The sequence below is a fragment of the Sorex araneus genome, chromosome 6 (genome assembly GCF_027595985.1).
Source record: "Sorex araneus isolate mSorAra2 chromosome 6, mSorAra2.pri, whole genome shotgun sequence".
Taxonomy (NCBI): Eukaryota; Metazoa; Chordata; class Mammalia; order Eulipotyphla; family Soricidae; genus Sorex; species Sorex araneus.
This window is the reverse complement of record NC_073307.1, coordinates 24807007-24834675: the sequence shown is the minus strand read 5'-3', so window position 1 is coordinate 24834675 and position 27669 is coordinate 24807007. Positions and strand designations below refer to the sequence as shown.

The following is a 27669-nucleotide window of genomic DNA, read 5'->3' as shown; positions in this document are numbered from 1 at the left end:
CTTGAAATAGGTTGAAGTTACAGTTTTTGGCTTTTTTTTCCCTGTCTCCCTGGTCCTTCCCCTTTGCGGTCTTATAGAATAAATAGCTTGGGGATGAAGCACAGTCATCAGTCTTCAGCACAGATAATTTCATCAGTAGGAAACCTTTTCTAGTTGTAGTTCTGTTATCATTCAGAACAATGGAATACTAAATAACTAAGACGAAGTATTTGTTGGGCTTCCACAGTTGCCCAACTTGGGAATGTCAGAGGTATTTAAATTTAAATAAAAGAGGAAGAAGGGAGGGTATCTTGATTTCTAGCCTGCTCTCTATTTCCTTCTGAAGCCCAAACCTCGCTTTTGTTTTTTTTCTACACTTGTACCCATTTCTCTCCACCCCCACCAGAAATTGCGATACCCTAACTCCAAGTTAAAAGGAAGATCAAACCTTCTGGTAGCAAAGCTCCACAGATTATGTAGCGCATATAGAATGCTTGGGAAATTGATTGAGGGGACACATTTGAGAGAAATGTAGACACCTTCTTGTATTCTTGGTGGCCTAAGTTGCTGACAGCTTATTGTATTCTTGGTCCCATAGCCTACCTGAAATTCCCTGCTGCTTCAGGTGTCTCTACATGGAGAGAGCTGTTCTGTCAGTAGGAAACACCCTACAGCAGTCCAGTTCACACCTGTCTTTGTACTTTTCTGCATAGATCCACCAATTAAATATCACTGTGGGCAGTGTTCCCAGACTCCACATATTAGTTACTGTGGGCAGGACTAACCAAGAAGACACACTCTAGACTCTAGTAGTTTAATGATTACTGGCCCCAGGCATTGCAGTGTCTGATTGATCTTCAGCTCTTTAACTTCTGTTGGTTTTATCCTCTCAACCAACTTGCTGCCTTCCTTAGAGTTTCCGCATTCCTCCATATGTATCAAAGGATTCATTAAATCTATATGGGGTAGGAAGAGTTTTAACTGTAGATAAAAATTAATCCCTGGCTTCATCAGTTGAAAAGCTGATTCTTTAAAAAATTTATTCACTCTCTTCATCAAGTTATCTATGCACTGCTTACTAGATTACTAAGCACCAGTAGCACCAGTTGGGAGAGCTTCAGTGGTCATATAGTGTTTTTTTTTATGAGGATAGGGGAAGATGATGACACCTGGCAGTTCTTAGGGTTTACTACTGCCTCTGCTCTCAGGGATCCTTCCTAATTTGGGACCATATGGGGTGCTGGGGATCAAACCCAAAGTCAGCAAGGCAAGGACCCTACCCATTGTACTATCTCTTTGGCCCCCACATCAAGTTTTAATATTTTTTTCTACACCCAGGAAGATTAGAGCGACATAAGAAAATCCATGAACAGGGGCTGGAGAGTACAGTGAGTGATCTCTGAACACAGCTGGTTGTGACTCCAAAATAAAAACCAAACACAACAACAACAAAAAATCTATGAACAGCTCCACAATTTCATCACTAAGAATGATGGCTTACTGGCTGGCATTGGACTCCAACCACAATTTGTCTGAGACCTTGACATTGACTGTACTTCTTGCTAATGACTAGACTCTGCTTGGTGATAAATTAAAATGACTCCCCCCAAATAGTCCCTGGGCAACTGAATCCAGATCTTCGTGAATGATGCTTCTTAGTCAGTAAGAGTCACGTCCAGAATGGGTGTTTTAGTGGATCTGGGAGAGGGCATGTGACATCTCCAATGAGATCCTGTATTTTTTTCTGCAGAGTTCCTCAGATAGGATCATCTCCAAAGACGGGGCTACACACAGCAACTGGAGTCTTTCTCAGGCAGAAGTGTGTGTCCTTTTTAACACATTTGTGGTTTCTTCTTTTATTACAGTTCAAATTTGCTCTTATTAAGCTGCTCTTATCTGAGAAGATTTATAATGTCAGGAATGCACGTATAAGGACAGTTGAATAATAATGCTCTAAAGAAACGTTTGTAGTAATTTATAGTATGCCATTTGTTGACAGTCTGAAAGACATTATTTCAAACACAGGTAAGTAAGGGGATGTTAATAGCCAGTGAATATATTTGTACTGACTCCTATTCTAAGTAAATAAATCATTGCATTGTAGAAAGGATGCATCATCATATTAGTAGGGTGCCTAATTGTCCACAATTTTCATAATTTACTTTTAAAATCACAGTATTGTAGTAGATACTTTCAATGAACCTGTACTTTTAGATATTATTTATACTAAACATGCCAGACTTTAGGTTTTATTAAAGGAGACAAATGGCTCAGATAAAATTTCAAGTGGAAGTTAACATATTTTTATTTATTATTATAGCTCTTCTGCCCCCAAGTTCTAGAAAATTGTGCAGTTATTCATACTGTAACACTGTCATCCCATTGCTCATCGATTTGCTCGAATGGGCACCAGTAATGTCTCTACTTGTTGTTACTGTTTTTGGCATATTGAATACAGCACGGGTAGCTTGCCAGACTCTGCTGTGGGGGGGCAAGATACTCTCAGTAGCTTGCCGGGCTCTCCGAGAGGGGTAGAGAAATTGAACCCAGGTCAGCCACATGCAAGGCAAACCCTACCGCTGTACTATCATTCCAGCCGCAGTTATTCATATAATCTAAAATTAATTTTTAATTTGTATTTTTCTTAGCCAGAAATCTATCATTTAATTGAGTTAGCTTTATTATTTATTTTTTAAAGCTGTGAAAATTCAGTATGAAACTTAAAGACTAGTCAAAGTTCCACCCAACATTCTTGGGGCATCTGTAATTGAGGTAGATGGGATTTATTTACAGAACTAAATATTAAGAAGAGAAAAAGTGATATTGATATTTTGGGGAGCTCATTAGGGTAATCTGGATGTCTACATCCACCAGTTTCTCGAGTGAGCTTATGAACAATGTAGGCTTTGGGAGACTGGGTCTAATTCAGTATATCTGGCCCTTTGATTTCTGCCCGGGGGACATCCCATCCCTATAGAGAAGCCTGTATGACTCAAAGCATGCACAAATTTATTGTCATCCTCTTTACTAACAGGGCCTTATACTGCAAGTTCTCTAGTTCATCTCACCTACGAGTTAAGAAAATTTCCAAAATGTTACCCTTCCTCATTGTATTTCCCTAATCACAAACCTTCAATGACTTTCCATTTCCTACAGGATAACACCATCAGTGCTCTCAGCCTGGCATGCAGTGCTCTCTGAGGTCTGTCCCCAACTTATCTCTTCAGCATTTCTCCTGTCTGCTTCTATAACAAGATGACACATGGAGCTTTTCATCAGGCCCATGCCTTCCCTTGGCTGTAGGTAGGGGCCTGTGTATCAACCTGCTTTATCTAAATACCTCTTCTCTTCCAGCTATGGGGCAATCCTCCCGGACCTTGTATCTACTGTCCTTGGGTGTCAGCCTCATGTGATATTATTCTATACTCCACAAATGAGTGCAGTCCTTCTATGTCTGTCCCTCTCTTTCTGACTCATTTAATTTAGCATGATACTCTCCATGTCTAACCATTTATAAGCAAATTTCATGACTTCATCTCTCCTAACAGCTGCATAGTATTCCACTGTGTAGATGTACCAAAGTTTCTTTAACCAGTCATCTGTTTTAGGGCACCCGGGTTGTTTCCAGGTTTTGGCTATTGTGAACAGTGCTGCAATGAATATATAGGTACAGATGTCATTTCTACTGTGCTTTTTTGCATCCTTGGCCATGGTGCCCAAAAGTAGAGAGAGTATGGGGAATATTGTTTGTCATGGAGGCAGGGGGAGGGTGGGAAAGGGGGGATATACCAGGGATATTGGTGGTGGGTAATGTGCACTGGTGGAGGGATAGGTGTTTGATCATTGTGTGACTGTAACCCAAACATGAAAGCTTGTAACTATCTCACGGTGATTCAATAAAATAAAATATATAAATAAATACCTCTTCTCTCTTCCCAATAAATCCTGCTAGTAACACCCATCCCAGCTCCAATACTCCCTTGGAGATTCCCTGGAACAATGTGGTTTCTGGGGCCTTCCTTGCTTTGAGTAGGCTCTCATCCTTGGACTTTTAATTGTGTCCCATCCAAGGGCAGTTATTGTACTGATACTTTAGAAAACGAAGGAGGTGACATCTTTTTTTCCAGCTATGTTTTATGTCTTGCATGTAGCACCTCTTTCTGTCACTCATGGTGGCATAAGTTTTGATTGAACAGTACGACGAGAAATTAGGAGCCCAGCTGTAGTTTTTACTCTGGCATCCATACCATCCACTGTGAATAATTCCTTCATCTTTCAGATAAAGACAAAACAGGCTCTGAGAACTTCAATGTATGAACAACACCACTAACTCTATTTCCTAGAATGACTGAGAGGTGACCATGGGAATCTGAAGAACTCCAGTATAAGAACAAGCCTACAGACTCAGTTATATTTTTGTTTGTTTGTTTTTTGGGAAACACCCAAACTGTTGGTGTTAATCCTGGTTCTGAACTCAGAAATTACCCCTGGAGGTGCTCAGGGAATCTTATGGGATTCAGGGATCAAACATGGGTCTGCTGCATACAAGATGAATGTCCTACCCACTGTGCTTTTGCTCCAGCTCCTGACTCAGTTTCTTAGAATGAGTGACAAGTAGCCAAAGATTGGGTGCCTAGATCAGGTCAATGGTTTTACAACTTACTAGCACTACGATATCATCTTTGTGTCCTCATATAAAACAAAGGTAGAAATGATACCCATTTCAATGACAATTTAGGGGGTTAAAACAGCATTATAACTCTAAGATAGCTAGTTCTTAGGACATGTCAGTGCCCATAAATTGCACACTTTATTATTAAACACTGTGTCAAACAATTATGCCCTCAACTTCTCTTACTCCATCTGCTGGGATAATCAGCTCAACTTTGCCGAGTCTTACATTTCATTTAAGTGTAGTTCCTTTTCTGTCCAATAACAACAACAGTAATACCTTAAATCAGAGACAATTGTAACCAGATCTTTCTAGCAATAGTTATCAGACCAAATCTAGGGAGATAGACTTAAGATGTGAACCAGACAAATCAAAATCATGCAGGTGAGAAAATTTAAAAAATCACAACACTTGGACTTGGAAACCATCTCAGATATCCAAGGTACTGCTGAGCTTCCTGGAGCTGGGCGGAAACAGTGACACTAGAACCCCAGGATAGTGTTGCCTATTTGTTAGACAGTTTTGTTTGTCCTTTACTCTATAGATTTGTGCTTATGTTTCCTCTGCGCCACATTTATGTGGCTTCCAGTATTTCACCTAATGAGGTATTTTTTCTTGCAGCCTACATCTGACTCTGGTTGAGGAGTTCCCTTCCTCCCAGTTAGACCCAGAGGCCCACATGCCTTTCTGGACCTGAAGACACCTCATTTGGCTACGGGACACACCTGAGAGACAACTGGCCCTTGAGGTGGTGAGTGGGGAAATTACCTTGAATTCAGTTTCAATGTTGGCGAGTCTGGCTAGCTCGTTGCTTAGTTCCAGTGCCGTGAGGACGGGGTCTTCGCTGGACAGGGATAGGTAGGCGGCGCTTGCCAGTCCCTTGTAGGCGTTCATGCGGGAGCGGGAGTGGCTGAAAGAGTCCTTCCGCTGCTTCTCCGTGCACTCATTGCACTTGCAGAAGTAATCGTGGGGACGCTCGATGCGGGCGCCCTTGAGCAGGAGGATGTGCACGATCTCGTACTCCTGGCAGTGCGCCGCCAGGATGATGGGTGTGATGTCATGGGAGAAGCGGGTGCCGTCCTCATCGTAGGCATAGAAGTCGTCGTCACGCAGCTCCTGCTCCAGCGGACTAAGCGTCAGGCGCTGGCCCTGGGCAAAGGCCGGGTGATTGAGGATGGCCTCCACGATGCGCACGTAGCCCTTGCTGATGGCCAGCAGCAGCGCGTCCCCCACCCGCGCCAGGTTCTCCTTCTTCAGCAGCAGCTCGGTGACCTCCAGGTGCTCGTTGCCCACAGCCAGCTGCAGCGCGTTCTGCCCCATGTAGTCCACGCAGTTGAAGTTGAGGGTCTTGGACTCTTCCAGCATTTTCCTGACCACTGGGATGTTGCCATACTCCGCGGAGTCCAGGAATCTCTCTTCCTCAGGTGTCAGGCTTGTGCCCTTCTCATTGAACATGTAGGCAGGCCCCCGAATGGCCTGGCGGCGGCCCTTCTCCCGCAGTGTCGTGTGTCTGCGCTGCATGTTTTTGAAGGTGCTGTTCCCCAGCCTGTGGGTACGAGGCAAAGAGGCTCGGTTACTTTCCCTGTGTGTGGGCTCCCAGGGGGCAGCGTGAAGGTTAAAAAAAAAAAAAGGTTAAATCTTATTAGACACCATTATCTGACACTGAGATTCTGATAAATTAGATCGTTGAAACTGATCTTGTTTTAGTGGAAGAATATTGACTTTGTGGTCCAGCATCTACAACCCCCAGAGGTGTGAGGTGCGGGTGGAGTGCAAGTGGAAACACAGGCTCTACTGGAGAGTGTGGGATCCTGGTGTTGGTCAGTGCTGGCGAGGGCTGTCAGTTTTATGTCTGTTTGTGCAAAGCAGGGCAAGCTCCTGAGCTTTTCCGTGCTTTAGCCCTGTGCCTCTCTGCACTTTTGCCTGTACAACATGGATTTGTGTGTGTGTGTGTTTGCGCATGTGCATGCACAACTGTGTAGCATGCCAGCAAAGCCTAAATGTAGTAACAAGTGCAACACACATGTAGAATGTACTGCTAGAGTTGGCTTCATTTTGCCCCCTGTCCCTACCCTATTGTTATTTCCCATTTTCCAATGAGGAAGGAATGACCCCATGAGTGACCATCACAGATATTGCTGTCTTTGGTTGTGTGTGTCATCTCTAGTGAGCACCCACACTCTTTGTTGACAACACTGCAGCACCACACATGCGTGGTTATGCATTTCTGTTTCTACATTGAGTGCTCTGCCTGCTGGTTGGCTGTGTCTCCCATCAGAGTCCCATGTAGTTTGAGGTCCACATGGTGGGCCTGGGAGAAGATTGGATATAGGTCAGGAAGCAGCATCCCTGCAGTCACAGTTTTGTAAGACCAAACCTGGAGATTTACATGCACAATCAGATCAGCTTACATGCTGTACTCACTTCTCACTTCCTGATGTCACTTTCCATCATGGCATCGAGTGGAGTTTAGTATGGGTACTACTGTAAGGGCTGTTAGCAACCATTAAGTACCTATTATGTGCCAGGACCTGTACTAAGAAACTAGTATATTTCACATTTGTTACTGGTATTATTCTGGCATCTGCTTATGTGTAGATGCTTTTTATCCTTATAGAAGATGAAGATACTGATTCCAGTGGGGCTGAGAGAAAGGGCTAGAGTAGGAACTTGGCTCCACATTTGCCAGCCTTGTGATGGGAAACTTACATAGACTTTAGTTTGCTGTGATGGAAAAGGACAAACTAGAGAGAATGGAAGCTGTAGTACAGTTTGAGCTTGAGCCTGGATACTGCATCTCTAGTAGCTTTATGACCTTGAGCATCTTCCTGACCTCGTAGGCCTTAGACAGTTTAACTGCAAATAGAGAGGTGGGATCAACTATTTCTTAATGCTCTAAAAATTCAGCATCTAAAACTTTCCTGATTTTCCATGTGGCCTTACCCAGTTACATGTTTTTTGCTAGTTGACCTCCTGTTATTTGATGGTTGCCATCAGATATAATAATAGGCCACAAATTTCAGTAGAAAATACTTGTAACTACTTTTTTATGAATGCACCATTTATTGTTAGTTAGAGATTGATGTATTCTGACTACTCAGTGTTACATGTCAGCCATTTGTTAAAAAAAATCACAGAAGAAGACTTAAATATAGGATGATAATTTTTTTTTACAAAGGCAGCATTACTACTCAATCCTGTGAGAATTTTTTCAATTTTGAACTCTATTTATTTTTCCTCTTTTACCTTCTGACTTTCTCAAGCCCTGTTAGTTTTGGCTTCTTTAGGGGGCCTCTCCTGGTATAAAGCAAAGATGGGAATTCAGAGCTTGATATTGTAATCCTATCATGGTCTGAGTCACACTTAGGTAAAGCTGCTAAACTGTTCACAGGAGCAGCTTCTTCATCTGCAAAAAGTTGAAGGAGTAATTATGGGCAACTCCTTCAAAATGCAATTGTGGGTGATAAATCCTAATAGCTCTGCAGTATTTTATAGAAGTGCTTTGATAAAAGATTGCTCTGGAAAGGATTCTTGGGATTCAAGTTCCTGGACTCCTCCTGAGCCTATTTCACCCAACAGTGCTATTAACACAGAGAGAGAAAGAGAAAGAGAGAGAAGGAGGGAGTGAGGGAGAGAGGGAGAGATATGGAGGGAGGGGGAGAGAGACAGAGAAAGAGAGAAAGAGAGAGAGAGAACTTGCTGATGCCAAAGGCCTAATGCAGATTGAGAGTCCTACAGACCCTGCTATAGGAGAACCGCTGCTATATTGCAAGTACAATGCAGGCAATTTTTTTTTAAGATAGGCTATTTTGGAGGGAGCGGAGGTGACTGAGTTGAACACTAAGCCTTGCTTCAGTGGATGCTGTGAACTCATTTTCAAAGACTCATCTGGGTGGATGTTGTGCTCTCAAAACACTAATAATCTTGCTCATGGAATTTCTTGGCCGCCTCACTGATGAAGCTTTTACTCATCTTGGGAGTTCTTTTCTGGTTTTAGCCTTTACAATTCAACCAGAGAAAAGGAAGTTTCCACTCAAGAGCATCTGAGCAGTGTGTTAGAGATGTAGCAGTAGCTGTCATGGAAGGAGTCAGCACTTGAGCTTGATTCCATGTTATTTTTCCATTAGAGGGAAAGGGAAGAAGAGAGAGAGGAGGTCAGACTCCAAGGTCAAGGGTACAGAAGAACTATTACACAGCAACAAGCTCTGGAGAGATTAATTCAAAGGAAATATAACAACTGCTGCACTAAGTCAGAGTAGAGAAATGCTTCACAAGGAATAGTCTAAATTCAGATTTTATATGAACATGTAGATGCTGCAGCTACAAATATAAGGAATGTTAATGCATTTTTAATTCCCTCATTAAACAATAACATAAATGGACATGCAAAACGGGGTAGTAATTTTATTTTTAAGGTAGAGAAACTAAAGTAAGTGAAACAAAGACTAACCTTAGAGCAAATAGTTCCTGTACAATAAGCCAAGTTATGTAATTTTTGATGTTTTTATAGTAATGTTTTATTACAGTTTGTGGATAGCTAGTATTTGTCAGTAGGTAAAAATTCTTCACCATTTATCATGCAGTTTTCTGAATGACCTTGAAAGCAGACACCCAGATGTAGTGAGAAATAAACAAATCTCTTTCCCTGCCTTTGAAACCTCAGCTTTGAGATGAATTTAGATGCTCACAAAATTGTCAATTTTGTTTCTTTCCAAGCAGGATTTGGCATTGATGAGGCTTCAAGTCACGTGTGCATACCCACATATTAGTGAGACAGACTACTCAGGAAGATTTCTTTCAACCTAAGTGGTGTTCTAGCATAGATTCAGATACTGTTGAAGGCTTTTTATCCTCACTGGGGACTTCTTACTGGCTCTGATTCCCTTTTGCCATCATCTTTCTGTAATGAAGCTTTTAAAATACTTATTTTACTTTTTTGCAATTAATTGAGGTATAGCTGAGAAATAAAATTATTATTTAAAGTTGTTCATCTTATTGATTTAAGTAAATACACTGACAGGATTACCATCATCTAATTAATTAATTTCCATTCCCTTCCCTATTTATTTCTTTTTCAGTGAGAACATAGAAGAAATTCTACTCTCAGTGAATTTTATTATAATATAATGTTATCAGATAGTTAATATGTTAATTGTTAGATCCTCAGAACTGATTTTTCTTATACCTGAAAGTCCATAATCCCTTCCAGACTCCTCTATTTCCGTACCCCAGTTTAAACATTTATACATTTGTGAATATGTTTTGACCCCTGGTTCTTGCCATTTAATCTTGACAAAATAATCTGGCTCCTGCTACACTTTTCAGATGAATTGAAAATAATTTACCAATAATGATATATAAGAAAATAAAGAAATTTATTTTATTAATTTTTTATCAAATTATTGTGAGATAGACACTTACTAATCTGCTCATGATTAGGTTTCAGTCATACAGTGTTCCAACACTCATCCCTCTACCAGTGTACATTTCCCAGCGCCAGTGTCCCTATTTTCCCTCCCATCTGTTTCATCCATAATAACTGTTGGCCAGAGCTTAACTCATGATTCGTTTGTGTTTCCCTGTTGGACTCTTGGGATCTTTTCTTAAGTTTAGACCTAAGAATGAGAAAATTGATTCTTCCTAAAGACAGTTCACATCTGGTTGGCCCTTGCTTTTCTACTTTTTCTTTAAAAATGAACTTTGAATGCAAATGCATTTTTATTTGCATGTATTATTAAGATAATGAGTGATCAGACTCATCAAACATCTCAATTGAGATAGTGCTTTTAATTTCTCAGCAGTGCATACATTGACATTTGATGTCATTGAGAAGGGTTCCGGTGGAGCAAAAACTGTGTTGGAAAGGAGGACTGATTATTAGATTCCTCTTGATCCCTTCAGTTGCTATTTTTATCAGGCTGCTCTTACAGATGCAGCAGCCAGTCTAAAGGAAACCAGATGTCAGAGATCCACAAGAAGTATGAATTCTTTCCTCTCCAGTTGCAAGTGAACATGACCACAAAGCCTTTTGGAGGCAAGGGTTAGGGCTAATCACCAATGAAGAAGAGACCATTTAATCAAAATGGTTACTTACAGATTTTTTTTGGTCTTATTTTTATAAAACTGCACAAGCATCACAGGGTTCTCTGGAAATTTATCCTGTTCTGTCTACAAGATTCAGCCTGTAACATGCCTCAACTCAACACACAGCTGCCAGACAAAATTCAGGAGCTGGGACTGTCACCCAGGAAAATCCATTTCTGCTCTGGGCATCCTCTCTTAATGTATATGGTTCAAGTTTCTGTCCTGAGTAACAGCGATAAAGTCATCAGTGATTTGGAATCTTTTACTGAACCTCACATCTCTCCACAATAGAAAAGGAATTAAAAATTTTAGCCTCCATCCATTCAGACTACAGGAACATACAGCAATGTATACCAAACTCCCTGGATATGTAAAGCCTTGGTCCACAAGTGTCCATGAAAATGATGTCCATAAAAATAATGATCAAAATCTAAAAGTATGTTAAATGATTACCTAAGTTTTCTTACATTGTACTCTGCACTGATATATCCACCTCACTATGTGAAAAATGATAGTTACTACACATTTGCCCTGCACCAGATATTGTGCTACGTCTATATATGAATCATTTAAAACCCACTTATGTCTCATATGATAAACTTCGGTATTTTCCTCAATGACTAATCTCAGTAGTTAGCATTTATTTCACATTAACCACATGCCAGGCACCATGCTGACTACTTTACATGTATTATCATTTTTAATTCCCATAAACTGCTGCACAGTGCACGTGCTATGCCATTCCCATTAAACAGGTGATGAAATGAGGCTTAGATAAATCATCCACTTAGGCCAAGGAGTCACAGACTGTGAATGGTAGAAGTCTAATTTGTCTGATTTCAAAGCCTGTATGTTTTGTTGGCATGTCACTAACAACCATCTTTTTTGCATTTGCAAAGTCTCTGTAATCTGTAAAATGGTCCATTAGAGTAGAGGATCGTTGAGGGCAAGCAAATTACTTATGTACAGGTTTTTGTAGCAGAACCCAGCACTCCTGGCATTTTGTTGCTCAGTTACATGATTTGTTCAGTGTCCTCCTTACAAATATAGGAAGCATATAGTTCTGGAACTCTTATTTCCTTTTTTTCTTTTCTTTCACTAATAAGTTTGAGAATAAGGCATGGATTTCAAAGCAAAGTTAGTTTCCAGTAAAATTTACCAGAAAGAGTAGCCTACAAATTGCTAGATGAAATAGTGAATAGATAATATCGGAGCTTATAATAAGTCCTTTGGGAGACTGTTAGAATATTGAGAGAATTCCATTTCTTAAAAATAGTCCTGAAAATTTTCATATATTTCCAAAGACATCCTGCTTATATCTAATAGCTCTAATTCTATTGACTTTAAGATTAGTTATAACTTCACTAATAACATTGGATTTTATAAAATGTTTCAGTTTCTTGCAGCTGTAATAATTTTTGCTCTAAATCATTCATACTCCCACCTAAGATAGTGTTAGTAATTTACTTGTACTACACATGTATTTTGAATAAAACAGAAAGCATAACTACCCCATCAAACATATGAGTTTATCAGCTTACTTAGGAAGCAAAACTTATGCTACTCCTTATATTCCATTATATTGAGATACACTTTTTCAAACAATTGCAATGTGGAATTTTAAAATTATATCTTAAGTTAAAAATATAATTTTTTATTGGTCCTGAATGTTCATAAACAATATCAACATTTTTTCACCAAAGCCATCAGTTAATATCATTTAGACGAAAGGATATTGTCAGTATTAGCCATCCTATGCATTAGCCATCCAAATATAACTGGAATTTTGGTGTGCATCTTTTCTTTTAATCTTACCTTACTTGTTTAACTATTTATTTTGTCTATTTGCAAAGGGGGAATTACATAGCTGAATGTATTACTATGCATAGATTCAGGTAGAACTAAAACAATTTGTTGTGACAGTTATATAGTTTCCCCATTTCCCACACATTTGTCCTGGAATTAAGTAGAAAATAAGTACACGTAATGTCTTGAGTGTTTCATTAACCTTTGTGACAAAAAATGTCTGAAATTAACAGGTACTAGGAAGAAAGTAAGAGAGGCCCTTAGTGAAATGACAATCCTGAAAAAAAAAGTAACATGCTGAATATCTGGGTGGAGAAATGCTGCTCGCTTGCTTTTTCCAGAGAGAGGTCTGGCGGTTCTCACCTAGGATGCCACAGGCCTCCGTGATTAACCTCGGTGAGGCATCACAGTTTAGGGGTTTCTTTTCTGGGTTAATTACTGTTTAAAGGAGTTAGCTAGTCTACAGGCCCCTAGATTGGAAACAGTATTTGGGAAATAAATGCCTGTGAAATTATGATTGTAACATTGAACTTTGCTAAGTTGGTAAGTAACTGAACTAGTACCATCATTTAGAAGACTTTAGAGCATGAGTTTGAATCATATCCATAATAAATATCCTGAATTTAATATGAACTCATTCATAAATCTGAGAAGAATGTTCTTTGCTTCAGAAATAGGATCGACCAGCAGGTGGCATTCTGAGGCAAAAATTCACTGAGTTCTCCCAGATAGGGTCAATCATTATTGCCTCTTAAATCTACCCTGAATCCATTAAGCTTTTAAATTACAATTAATGCCAATAGCATCCTGGTTATGTCTGTTCAATCATACTTAAGTGATTTTACAGCTTCAGACTTAGAGGAGAGATATTCTGTGATCCAGAGTTTCAAAGGTTGTGTCAGAATCCTGTTCAGATTACATCTGTTATTAAAAGCATATTCATTGTATGAAATGGATGTCTAAAGGACATACTTTTAACAAATAGAAAGGGAAAAAAATCTCTTTCCACCTGTAGTTCTTTAATAGTGACTACTTATCAGAATATAACCCTTTCCCTCCCTCTTTCCCATCTGAATATTGAGATAAATACAACCACAAAAACATCAAATTAGACAGCCGAGGCATAGGGAAAGAAACAACACACATTCTCTTCTAGGAATAAAACTACACTCTGGAAAAGAAATATAGGACTATCAGGTTGAGTTGCCTTTTTCTAAATGGCTCTGTCAACTTATACTTTAGTGGAAAGGAACAAAAAGAAAAAATCCCTACAGACCCAACAAATAAGAACTATTCCAAACCCAGATTTAAATCTAAAAATCCAAATATGCATTAGAGGGAGAGGACAAATAAAAGTTTAATTCCATATTTCAATGGGAAAACAACCCCGACTGGAGAAATCATCAGGAAAGAATCATTGTAGCTGCTTACATTGAGGGCGAAATACGCAGGCTCTAGATGACTGGAATCCGGTGTTGAGCCTCTGGAATCTGGCTCCCCATGGGTGGTAGCCGAGGAGGTGCCTCTCTCCGTGGTGCTGAAGTAAAGAGCTGGGAGAGTGCGTGGAGTTGCGAGGATGTGAAAGCGCGCTGCTCCGTCCTTTGTGCTGCAATGGTAGAAACTCGCCTTCCCAGGAAGACCCACGTTGCCGTTCTTTTTCTAATCTTGGGGAAATTTCCCAGGGAACATGACGGAGAAGCCGTGTGTGAGACTGGCATGCAGCGTGGTGCTGGTTTGACACAGTCCCCACCCCCTCTCTCAGACAGTAGCTTTGAAAGGGAGGTGGCAACTCTGCCTTCCTACCACAGCGCTTTAGGATTTCTACCTGCCCTCTTCTTGCCCCTGAACAGCATCTCTCTCTCTCTCTCTCTCTCTCTCTCTCTCTCTCTCTCTCTCACACACACACACACACACACACACACACACACACACACACACACACCCTACTCTTTTCTCTTTTATATAGAGTTAGCAGTTTCTAACTTTGGGGAAACAATATTCATCTGTTAAATGAAAAGAAAGAGGCACAAGCTAATTATTTTTAACCTGTTGTATCTCTGCATATTTAGAGAAGGAACTTGAGGTAACTAAAATGAGAGGGAGAAGACAAGTAACTGAAGTATTTTTTTAAAAATAAACCTTAAAGGTTATAGATAACTTTGTTTTCTGTGAGTGATATATCTTTTAACTCTACTTTTTTGTGATCTCTTAACATTGTCTGTGATTAGGAAGATATTGGAGAGGTATAAAAGATTTTTTAAAAGATTGTAAAGGGTCTGGAGAGATAGTAGAGATGGTACAGCAGGGTTAGGTTCTTGTCTGCACGTGGTTGATCTGGGTTCAATTTCTAGCATGCCATATGGTCCCCCAAGTGCACCTTGAGTGCAGAGTCAGCAGTAAACCCTGAGTAGTAAGCCCTTTGTTTTGGTGTGCCCCCAAAACAAAACAAAAAAGATTGAAGATTTTAGGATTTATTTCTATTTGTAGCTGTCCACTTTGAAAGGAGATTGTTAATGAAGAACCTATTTCCTTCACAATCCCCACTGTCACTAATTACTGTGTTAACAAATGGACTATGAAGCTTAAATACTAAGGCAAATGGCTTATATAAATGATGGCTTCATTGGAGAGAAACCTCCATAATTGAAATAGTGCCTGTGTGAAAAAATTCTGTTCAGGATTATATCCTGGATCTACCTGGGTCACTGAACAGTAAATCTTGGTGCTTTTTTTTGAAGCCAACTCATGGATTTATAACTGTGATCTGTGAAGACTATTTTTTTTAAATTTATTTATTTTTAATTAGAGAATCACCGTGAGGGTACAGTTACAGATTTATACACTTTTGTGCTTATACTTCCCTCATACAAAGTTTGGGAACCCATCCCTTCACCAGTGCCCATTCTCCACCACCCGTAAACCCAGTGTCCCTCCCACCCTCCCCAATCCCATCTCCCCCCCACCCCACCCTGCCACTGTGGCAAGGCATTCCCTTCTGTTTTCTCTCTCTAATTAGCTGTTGTGGTTTGCAATAAAGGTGTTGAGTGGCCGCTGTGCTCAGTCTCTAGCCCTCATTCAGCCCGCAACTCCCTTCCCCCACATGGCCTTCGACTACAATGTAGTTGGTGATCGCTTCTCTGAGTTGCCCTTTCCCCGGAACGTGAGGCCAGCCTCGAAGCCATGGAGTCAACCTCCTGGTACTTATTTCTACAGTTCTTGGGTGTTAGTCTCCCACTCTGTTATTCTATATACCATAGATGAGTGCAATCTTTCTATGTCTGTCTCTCTCTTTCTGACTCATTTCACTCAGCATGAAACTTTTCATGCCCATCCACTTAACTACAAAATTCTTGACCTCCTTTTTTCTAACAGCTGCATAGTATTCCATTGTATAGATGTACCAAAGTTTCCTCAACCAGTCATCCGTTCTGGGGCATTCGGGTTTTTTCCAGATTCTGGCTATTGTAAACAGTGCTGCGATGAACATACATGTGCAGATGTTGTTTCGATTGTACTTTTTTGCCTCTCTGGGATATATTCACAGCAGTGGTATTGCTGGGTCAAATGGGAATTCAATATCTAATTTTTTGAGAGTCGTCCAAATTGTTTTCCAGAAGGGCTGAACCAGTCGGCATTCCCACCAGCAGTGAAGAAGGGTCCCTTTCTCCCCACATCCTCTCTAACAGCGGTTGCTTTTGTTCTTTTGGATGTGTGCTAGTCTCTGTGGTGTGAGGTGGTATCTCATGGTTGTTTTGATCTGCATCTCTCTGATGATTAGTGATGCAGAGCACTTTTTCATGTGCCTTTTGGCCATTCGTATTTCTTCCTTGGTAAAGTTTCTGTTCATTTCTTCGCCCCATTTTTTGATGGGGTTGGATGTTTTCTTCTTGTAGAGTTCAACCAGTGCTTTATATACCATTGATATCAACCCCTTATCTGATGGGTATTGTGTAAATATCCTTTCCCATTCTGTGGATGGTCTTTGGATTCTGGTCACTGTATCTCTTGCGGTGCAGAAGCTTTTTAGTTTAATGTAGTCCCATTTGTTGATTTCTGTTTTTACTAGATTGCTTAGTTCCGTGTCACCGTTGAAGATACCTTTATCTTCAATATCGTGGAGGGTTTCGCCGACCTTGTCTTCAATGTACCTTATGGTTTGTGGTCTAATGTTGAGGTCTTTAATCCATTTTGATCTGACTTTTGTGCATGGTGTCAGGTCAAGGTCTAAACCCATTTTTTTGCATGTGGTTGTCCAGTTGTGCCAGCACCATTTGTTAAAGAGGCTTTCCTTGCTCCACTTCACATCTCTTGCTCCCTTATCAAAGATTAGATGGTCATACATTTGGGGTTGTGTGTAGGGATATTCCACCCTGTTCCATTGGTCTACGGCTCTGCCTTTGTTCCAGTACCATGCTGTTTTAATTGTTACTGCTTTGTAGTAAAGTTTGAGGTTGGGGATGGTGATGCCTCCCATCATCTTTTTCCCAAGAATTGTTTTAGCAATCCTTGGACGTTTGTTATTCCATATGAATTTTAGGATTGCTTGATCCATTTCTTTGAAGAATGTCATGGGTATACTTATAGGGATCGCATTGAATCTGTATAATGCTTTAGGGAGTATTGCCATTTTGACAACATTGATTCTGTGAAGACTATTTGCATGTAAAAATGCAATACTTATGATGTGTAGTCTTAAATGCATTTTGCTATCCTAGGAGTTCTTGGTTTATATAAAAATCAGATTACATTTGGTTTATTAGTTTACTACTAATATTTTTCTCTGGAAACATTATTATGGTGTCTGGGGAAAAACACTAGAATTTTAATTTACTTACTATGTCTACCTTAGACAGTACTTTACCTTATGAAGTTTAAGCCTCCATCTATGTAAAGGGTGGGTAATAATGGGGATAATAATCCTTATTAAATTATGTGGTGATAGTTAATTGAAATAGTATATGAAACATCAAAAAGAGTTTGCATTTAAGAGGTGCATGTTAAGCTTGGATATTTTTTCCTCCTCCATGCTGGAGAGAAGTTAAAGTAATTCTTTGGTTAAAACTCCACAAAGATTGACAAAAAATCATTACTTCTTTCAGTCTCCATATAAGTGATCAAAATGATAATAGTTGTGCTTTATTGGATAAGAAGCATCTTCTTAAAAAAGAAATCTTAAAATTAAAATCTTCTTAATGTCTTTTGGTATTAAAAGTATCACTGTCATCCTGTTGCTTGTCGATTTACTCGAGTGGGCACTAGTAACATCTCTATTCCTCCCAGCCCTGAAATTTTAGCAGCTTGTCTTTCCCAATAATTGGAGGCTCTTTCAGGGTTAGGGGAATGGGACCTGTCATTACTGTTTCTGGCATATTGAATACATCATGGATAGCTTGCCAGGCTCTGCCAGTGCGGGCGGGATACTCTCAGTAGCTTGCCCGGCTCTCTGAGAGGTATATGTGTGTGTGTGTGTGTGTAGTGGAGGTCGGCTGCTGGGGCTGGATCCCTTGGGGTGGGGAGGGTTCTCACCTGCCCCTGTCTGGGGAGCCACAAGTGAAAACAGCCTGGCACGGAGTTAGTCACATAATAATAATAATAATAATAATAATAATGTCACTGTCACTGTCATTGTCATCCCGTTGTTTGTTGATTTACTCGAGCAGGCACCAGTAATGTCTCTATTGCTCCCAGCCCTAAGATTTTAGCAGCCTCTCCTTACTTGTCTTTCCCAACGATTGGAGGCTCTTTCAGGGTCAGGAGAATGAGACCTATCGTTACTATTACTGGCATATCAAATACACCATGGGTAGCTTGCCAGGCTCTGCCCGTGCAGGTGGGATACTCTTGGTAGCTTTCTGGGCTCTCCAAGAGGTATACATATATATTACTTTCTATGATTTGTTGCCTACTGTATGAACTCCATCAAATATGATGTGGTAATTATGGAAAATGGGTAGAAAGTGTCTTATAATGTGTCCAGAAAGTGGCCTGGAGCATGGCAGGGTTGGGTAGTGGAGATCGGCTGCCAGGCCAGGTCCCTCTCCCGCCCCACTCTGGGGTGCCCCTAGTGAAAACAGCCTGGTGCAGAGTTCCGTGGTTTCATCTTATGAAGCAGAATCATGTTAGAAAGGCAGAACCCAGAGCCAGAGCAATAGCACAGCAGGGAAGGCATTTGTCTTGTATGCGGCCAACCTGGGTTCAATTCCCAGCATCCTAGATGGTCCCCTGAGCCTTGCCAGGAGTAATTCTGCAGTGATCTGGGAAATGCATTCTGGTACGCTGTGATGATTGCCTGCTGGGGCACCTGTTACTTGCTACACTAGTCCCCTTTTGTGATCCTGCACTGATCTTTCTCTTTGCCTTAAGCTCTGGGTTCCACACATAGTAGCATTGGCAGGAAGGAATTCCCTTTGTCAACAGGGATCAACTAATAATAATAATAATAATAATAATAATAACAACAATAAATTTAAAAGATAACACTTGAGGGGATATTTTCGTGGGGAATAGACACAGATAATGGTAATCAACTTGCTACTAGATCAGATTCTACCTTCCATATACAAAAATAAACATACATTGCAACTCCAGGTTCCTATTATAAAATTTTACAAGACAAAGTGGTTATTAGAAGTGATAAAGGAAGGGTGATAGACAAATTAGGGGAAAGAGGACGAATGAATGATTATGAAGGACTGAGTTGGACCTGGTGAAAATAATAGATCACTTACACATGCTTATTTCTCAGTGATGCATGCATATTGGGGTAGGTTTGTTTTGGGCTCACAAACTCTTTACCACCTGAAATTACTTTGCAGTTATGAAATAATTGTTTCTAGTCCACTGTGATCTTGTGTACTATGATGGTGCCTTTTTTCCATTTTAATTTCATAGTTCCTGAGACAGGAGAAATAGTAGAGGAGGGAAGGCATTTGCCTTGAATACAGAAAACTCTGGTTCAAGCCATCGCACCGCATATAATTCCTGGAGCACAGAACCAGGAATAGCCTTGAGCAACACTGAGGGCGGTCACAACCTCCACTCACCCAATCTTTGTTGCTAAATTAACTCTTAAATGTGTCCCAGGTCATCCTGCTGAATCATAATCTGAAATTGGGATTTGCAGGCAGATGGAGCTGGACTTTGCTACCTAAAAATCTGCCCTTGCTCAGAAACAAACAAACAAACAAACAAACAAAAACAAACCTCTAAACTGACATAAAAAATTTCAGTTATTTTAAATTGTGTTTAGCTGCATCCCCTGATTTGTGTGGTGCCTAGGGTTCCCACAGGAGGGAGTTTGAACCCTGGGATCAGGTGAAATTCAGACGTCCTGTGTCATCTATAAAACATAATGGAGGCTGGGTAGTCTGGGGTTAAGGATGAGAACACTGGAATCTGAAGGATGAGAAACAGGTTTTCTGGAAGGAAAGTCACCAGAAATGAGGATGGTGTTTGTCACAGTGGAAGTCTAGACTAGTGTTTCTCGATGGTTCTTTGACTGGGGTCACCTTCTGGCTTTGTTTCCTTCTGGTGACCCCCTGTTAATGTAGTTTTCACTTCTGCCCTCCTTGGGATACCCTGGGTGCTGATAGTTGCAAAACACTGATCTAGAGCATTTGCAACAAGGAAAATGCCTGATGACTTTGCCAGTTGTCGCCTACCTCATGGAATTGCTGAGCATGTGAAACGTGAGCAGTGTGAAAGAGAAGAAAGTGGGTCATTTATATGCAATTCATGTTAATAAAATATTTATTTTAAAACAAATGCAAGTAACTACAGGTGACTAGTAACTACCATATTAGACAGTTCTGGCACAGACTTGGCAGCAAAACTGACACCCCAAAGAAACAATGCTTTTAGATACATAGTTTTGGGTAACATAACAATGCACCTTACGTAGCAGGTGATGGCAGGTGGGTAAAACAGAGAGAATGGTGCCAATTTGGATTATCATATTAAGATCATATACTAAGATCTATACTTATTATACTAAGATCTTATGCTCTTAGATTCCTGGAAAATAAAATGTTAGGAACCTTGACCTTACCTAGGTTTCCCTGTTTCACTGGTAGGCCCCCAGCCTGAGCCTACCCACTTGTCAGAGATAAATGAACTGTCAGTTGGGCAACAGGCAGTCGTGACCTCGCCAGGGACTGCATTGGAGAGTAGGTGCACTGACTCTGGTTACCTGAGGAGCTACCACACCTCTCTCTTCATTCTAGGAAGTTTCTTCTCTCTGTCCCTATCCTGTAGAAGAGGCTCGATGACAGATTCCCTGGCTTAAGTCAGTGTTCTTGTGTTTTTCACTCAGTTCCCCTCATCTAGCTTCCAATAGTTTTGAAAATCATATACCTCCTTGCACCATAACCATTTATTTTGGGGTAGCCATAGTCTGTGGAGTTCCGGGGGCCAGGTGGGGCTCTGAATGTTGCAGAGTACTTACTTAGCCCTTTGAGACATCTCACTGGACCCCACATTTACAATTTTCTATCTAAGAATTTTGTATGTGAGTTTTTAAAAGTGAGGTAACATTGCATGATAACATTATATGTTTCAGGTCTTGAAAGTAAAGGAATTTAATTTCACTTATATAATTTTAAACTTCAATTTAGGTATCAGGGTTACAATAGTGTTCAAGTTAATGGTATTGGTCTACTGTGCATGACTGCAGTGCTCATGACCCTTCACCCTGCCTCCCCACCCAGTCCCCATGTCACCTCTGGTCTGACCTGCTTTGCCTTCCACACATTTCCCAATTTTTTGGTGATTGATTGAAAGTTACAGTTTGGCACATACTGTTAGCTCCCTTAGCCACTACCCATGTGTTCCAAACCTTCCACATATGTTTCCATGTTACTTCCAGTCAACCTCTTTGTCCTCCATCACAAATCTGGCTCTCTTAGGTCTGTCTTATAGTATTCAAGGTTTACTAACTTTTAATACTGTCCATACCCGCAGTTTGTTTCTTTATTTACAGCAGATTAGTGAAAACATCTTGTATTTGTTCTCTTGACTTACTTTTTCTTCTTCCTCTTCCTCCTACTTTGCTCTACCTCTAACTTACTTTGCTCCACATGGTACTCACCAATTCTACCCAAGTAGTTATGAACTGCATGACTTTAGTTATATATTTATTTATTTATTTACTGTGTGGCTGCATATCATTCACTGTTTGTATATACTGCAACATCTTTTTCCATTTGTCCTTTTTTAGGCATCTTACTTGCTTTCATATCCTTGCTGTTGTACTAGAATTGCCTCAAACGTAGGCATGCATATGTCTTTTATAATTAATAATTTTGTGTTTGGGTGTCAATATGTAGATGGGATAGCAGGGTCAAATGAGAGCTCCATTTTGGAAATTGCCATATTGTTTTTCATAGAAACTAGATCAGGGAAACCCAGTCATGAACAGCCTTGTAACTATGCATCTGACTGTGATTCAATAGAAGGCAGAGGTAGGAGGAGGAGGAGGAAGAAAAGGAGGAGGAGGTAGTGGAGGAGGAGGAGCAGGAAGGTGGTGGAGGAGGAGGAGCAGGAAGAGGAGGAGGAGGAGGAAGAAGAGGCAGCTAGACCAGGCAGCATTCCCACCAATAGTGAATGAGCTTTCTTTCCCACCCTATTCTCACCAATACTGGTCATTCTCCTCCTCCTTCTCCTTCTCTCTCTCCATCTTCTTCTTCTTCTTTTCCTTCTTTTCCTTCTTCTTCTTCTTCTTCTTCTTCTTCTTCTTCTTCTTCTTCTTCTTCTTCTTCTTCTTCTTCTTCTTCTTCTTCTTCCTCCTCCTCCTCCTCATCCTCCTCCTCTTCTTCTTCTTCTTCCTCCTCTTCCCCTCCTCCTGCTTCCACTCCTCCTGCTTCCCTTCCTCCTTCTTCTTCTCCTTCTCCTTCTTCTCCTTCTCCTTCTCCTCCTCCTCCTCCTCCTTCTTCTTGTTCTTCTTCTTGTTCTTGTTATTCTTCTTCTTCTTCCTCTTCCTCCTAATCCTCCTCCTCTCCTCCTCCTTCTTCTTCTCCTCCTTCTTCTCCTTCTCCTCTTCCTCCTTTTCCTCCTCCTTCTTCTCCTCCTTCTTCTCCTTCTCCTCCTTTTTCTTCTTCCTCTTCCTCCTCCTCTGCCTCTTCCTCCTCCTTCTTCTTTCTTCTTTCTTCTTCTTCCCTGGTGTGATATAATACATTATTGCCATGTGAAGGTTTGTTTCTCTGATATTGAGTAGAGAATTTTGTTTTTAATCAGAAAGATTAAGGAATAAATACATTTAATTCATTGGTCTAAAATGTTAATGAAGTAATATCTCTTTATTTATTTTTGTTTCTTTTTTTGGTATATCTCTCCTTTTGGGTGCTGTGGTTTGCAAAAGAGGCACTGTGTGGCCATCATGTTTGGTCTATGTTCTATTTTCAGTGAGCATCCCGTGTGGATCCTCAAACCACACTTTACCTGGTGATCCCTTCTTTATGTGAGCTGCCCCTTCCTCCAGCGTGTGAGGCCAGCTTCCAAGATTTGGAGCCAACCTCCTGGTACTTATCTCTACTATTCTTGGGTGTTAGTCTCCTATTCTATTATTTTATATTCCACAGATAAGTGCAATCTTTCTATGTCTGTCTCTCTCTTTCTGACTCATTTCACTTAGCATGATACTCTCCATGTCTATCCATTTATAAGCAAAATTCATGACTTCATATCTCCTAACAGCTGCCTAGTATTTCATTGTGTAGATGTACCAAAGTTTCTTTAACCAGTCATCTGTTCTAGGGCAGTCGGGGTTTTTTCAGATTCTGGCTATTGTAAACAGTGCTGCAATGAACATTCGACTGCAGATGTCATTTCGACTGTATTTTTTTGCCTCTCCGGGATATATTTTCAGGCGTTGTATTGCTGGGTCAAATGGGAGCTCAATTTCTAATTTTTTGAGAAGCATCCATACTGTTTTCCAAAAGGGCCGAACCAGTCGGCATTACCTCCAGCAGTGTAAGAGGGTCCTTTTCTCCCCGACATCCACGCCAACAGCAGTTGCTTTTGTTCTTTTGGATATGGGCCAGTTTCTGTGGTGTGAGGTGGTATCTCATGGTTATTTTGATCTGCATCTCTCTGATGATTAGTGATGAAGAGCATTTTTTCATGTGCCTTTTTGCCATTTGTATTTCTTCCTTGAGAAAATTTCTGTTCATTTCATTGCCCCATTTTTTTTTTTTTTTTTTGCAAACAGCAAGCAGGGTTTATTGTAAGACTGGCTAGCCAGGGTCCAGCCGCCTACGCGGACACACAGGTCCAGCAGGTTGGGCAAAAGACCCCGAGCTTCCCCAAAGGAGATCTTATATAGGCCTTCCCCGGCCATTACAGCAGAGCCCGTGCATTTCATAGCCAATAGATTTGTAATATTGCAAACTTTCTTAACCAATCCATTTAAAAGGACATCACTCCTTAGCATATGGTTTTAAAGATCAGTATTCGCGCCAATATTCAGGAATGTCCCGGTTCTGGGGGCAGTCCTGAGTCTTGTGATATGGGTCTTGTGATATGGGTCTTGTGATATGGGTCTGGTTATCTGGTCTGACCAACACCCCTCTTGCGACCTTGCTCAGGGGCAGAAAATCAAGTTATTCTGCCATGCGGGCTCCTGTAAAAAAGAGTCTTGAGAAAGCTAAATTGATTCCTGTGGTCTGGTCTGGGCCAGTTCTTCACATTCCTCCCTTTCCCTGCTACATATTGAGGAATCTTTGTCTATGCCCAGCCTCTAGACTGAAGGATACCCTTCCCTGGGCACTGCGGGGGTTAGCGGCTGGTATTGCTGTCTCAGAACCAGCAGTTGGACTGCATTAATGAGATCCCTAACAAATGCTACTAGCTTGTTCTAGTTGCAAGGGGTCCGTGGTCAGGAACAAAACCAGGGGTCCTGGGGGTCCTAGGTGGGATGGGATCAGGGTAAACAAGTTGACTTTCCCAGTTTTCTTTCTATTACAGGATACCTGTAGGATAATCTTTGCCATAAAACACAATTCAGGAGTAATGGAATTGCATTGCCCCATTTTTTGATGGGGTTAGATGTTTTCTTCTTGTAGATTCCAACCAGTGCCTTGCATATCCTTGATATCAACCTCTTATCTGATCTTTGATAAGGGATCAAGAAATGTGAAGTGGAGCAAAGAAAGCCTCTTCAACAAATGGTGCTGGCATAATTGAACAACTACTTGCAAAAAAAGTGTTTAGATCTCGACCTATCACCATGCACAAAATTCAGACCAAAATGGATTAAAGACCTCAACATCAGACCAGAATCCATAAGGTACACTGAAGACAAGGTTGGCAAAACTCTCCACGACATTGAAGCTAACGGTATATTCAAAGATGACATGCCACTGAAAACATGTGGAAACAGAGATAAACAAATGGGACTATATTAAACTAAGAAGCTTCTGCACCGCAAAAGATACAGTGACCAAAATATAATCTATGGAGTGGGAAAGATCTCTTTAGTACTAAATTGAAATGTAGAATATTTTTGTGAAGCCAACAATAATGTATTACAAAACCAGAAAGTCATATATACATATACATATATATATATGTGTTTGTGTAAATAAATGTTTTGGGGCCACAGCTGGTGGTTCTCAGGGATTACTCCTGGCTCTGTGCTCAGGGATAACTCTTGGCGGGCTTGGGGGACCATATGAGATACAGGATGCCAGGGATCAAACCTGGATCAGCCATGTTCAAGGCAAATACCCTACATGCTGTGCTATTGCTCCTGATCATGTAATATCATTTTGATCAAGATCCTCATTGTAATGATTAGTAAAGGAGTATAGAATGAGATACCCCAAATTATAAAATATTTTAAAATTAATTGAGTTGGGACTTTTAATTGATAGTGATGCAGAAGTTTTGTTCTATTTCATAGTTTACCAGTAATTAAGAGAATATTTTCATGAAATTCTGACATGAAATTTAAAAAATTTTCCCTAATGATGAGCTCATTAAAACAAACAAACCAAACCATTTCTTTAAAAAAGCATGTCAAGCTGACAACAGTTTTTTTTAAAGAAAATGAGATAATTATTTAATAGATATGTTGACTGAAAACAGGTCAGAATCAGTTTTGACAGTTTTTCAAAAGTGGTAGGACAATATGTTCTGTGGTGGTGACTTTGACCTTCAGCATTTCATTATTAGAGAGCCTCATCAGTTCTTAAGGATCTCATAAATTACATGATTCAACCTGTAAAGAGTTATATTCTGAAACGGTTGCATGTGTATAAAATATTGGCAGGTGTAAACTGCAGAAGTAATTAGGACCTTGTTGTCAATAGTGGAAGTTCCAGAGACACCTCGCTGTCAGCTGGAAGATGTGTAAGGTCCCTGTGGTGAATTGGGCTTGCATGCTTGCCAAACACAGGCAGAGCTTCTGGCCTCCTACTCTAGCCTCATTTCTTCTGATCTAATTCCCTATTTTCCATTTCTCAAGTGTGTTCCTCAATTTGATCCTTCATCAAGGGCAAGTTATATCAGTGTCTTGCTGGTAGAGTGATAGTAAGGATAGAAGGAGTCAGCCCACTACAAGGGCTCATGGGGTGCAGGGCTGATGGTTGGGGTTCAGTAGAGACCAGCTGAGAAGCAGAGACTTGCTTCCAACTCACTCGTGACTCATCTCTGACCATGGTGTTGGCTTGTGTGTCTCAGACTTTGAATTCTCTGTGACCACCTAGTCTCTGTATCACTGTCATCTCGTTGATCAACGATTTTCTCGAGCGAGCACCAGTAATGTCTCCATTCATCCTAGCCCTGAGATTTTAGCAGCCTCTCTTTACTCGTTCTACCCAGCAGTGCCGTGTTGAAGGCTCTTTCAGGGTAAGGGGAATGAGACCCATTATTGTTACTGTATTTGGCATATCAAATATGCCACGAGAGCTTGCCAACCTCTGCATGCAGGCGGGATGCTCTTGGTACCTTGCCAGGTTCTCTGAGAGGGAGAACTAGGTTATAAGAGGTTGTGCGGCCTCGAATGGGTTTGAGTGCTTCTGGGAGTGTTGTTTTATAGTCTCTGGATCTTGGCCATTGATGGGATTACTCGGCACCAGGGGCAGTTTGTGGGTGTGGCTGCCAAGGTACTGGAAAATGGGGGGGTCTGGGTGGAGGAGGCCCAGTCCTGATCTGAGCAGGCTTGGAGATTCCAGCCCCAGGTCCCGCACACCTGGGTTCCTCTGCTGGTTCCTTCACATGTGAGGCTCATCCAAACATGTGGAGAGGGGCCTTGAGCATGGCTGTGGCTGGGTTCCTGGAAATCTTTGGCTGCCAGAGCTCTGCTTGGGGCAGGGGGGTGGGGTGGAAACTCAACCTGTGGTACTTTCAGGTACCACACCATATTTGATGGGTTTCTGACAGTAGGAAACAAATTCCACCACAAGCCCCAAGCTCTGTCCCAAAACACAACCAAAATAATAGATTTCGTGTTGTCTGTTATGAAGAACTTCTTAACATGCTTACAAAAAAGTGTTCATATAGGAAACAGTGTGAAGATTGTTCTATTTTGGCAGGCGTTAATACATTCTATAGGATATCACTAATATGTTGTTAAAGTTTGGGTGATGTGAGCTTTGGTATATATACCTGAAAATATGTATACATACATATATATTTCCCTCTATGATTTATAATATATGTATATCAATTATATGTAAATGTATCCTGTATTGTGTGATATATTATACTTACCATATATTAAGTTAAAGATAACTGCAAAAATTCTGTTACTCTTCAAATAGAGAAATGAAGTCAAATGTCTTTCACCTGAATTTGGGCTACATTTGGTGATCTTCCTTATATAAAGAATGCTTAATCAAGAATATCACTCAAGAACACATGCCTAGAATATGAAGGAAGATCCCCAAATCTTCACACCTTCCTTAACCCAGCATCTCCAGAAGTAACGCTGGTGGCCTCGGCCACCTAGTCAGCTTGTTAAAAATACAAATACAACAAAACAAACAATAAAATATAAATATAAACTTCTTTCCCCAAGAGTCTTTGGTGAGTCTGACATAGGTCTTTTATAAATCACATTTGGGAAAAGTGCTTGGATCTACTGAAAAATTAAAAAGTTATTTTAGAAATGGAGAGTATGAATCTGAAAATCA

General features: G+C 40.7%; 1 protein-coding gene across 3 annotated transcripts in view; it reads right to left on the bottom strand.

The window, feature by feature from the left end:
- TRPC7 (transient receptor potential cation channel subfamily C member 7) overlaps nucleotides 1-14358 on the bottom strand; it is a 131905-nt gene extending 117547 nt beyond the window's left edge. For all 3 annotated transcript variants that reach the window (XM_004609884.2, XM_012933050.2, XM_055143565.1), the window contains exons 1-2: nucleotides 13973-14358; nucleotides 5420-6197 (exon numbers count right to left, since the gene is read on the bottom strand). In XM_004609884.2, the coding sequence (XP_004609941.2) occupies nucleotides 5420-6197; nucleotides 13973-13974 (780 nt within the window). In that variant the 5' untranslated portion in view covers nucleotides 13975-14358. The remainder of the gene's footprint in view (nucleotides 1-5419; nucleotides 6198-13972) is intronic.
- Nucleotides 14359-27669: the final 13311 nt, after the last annotated feature.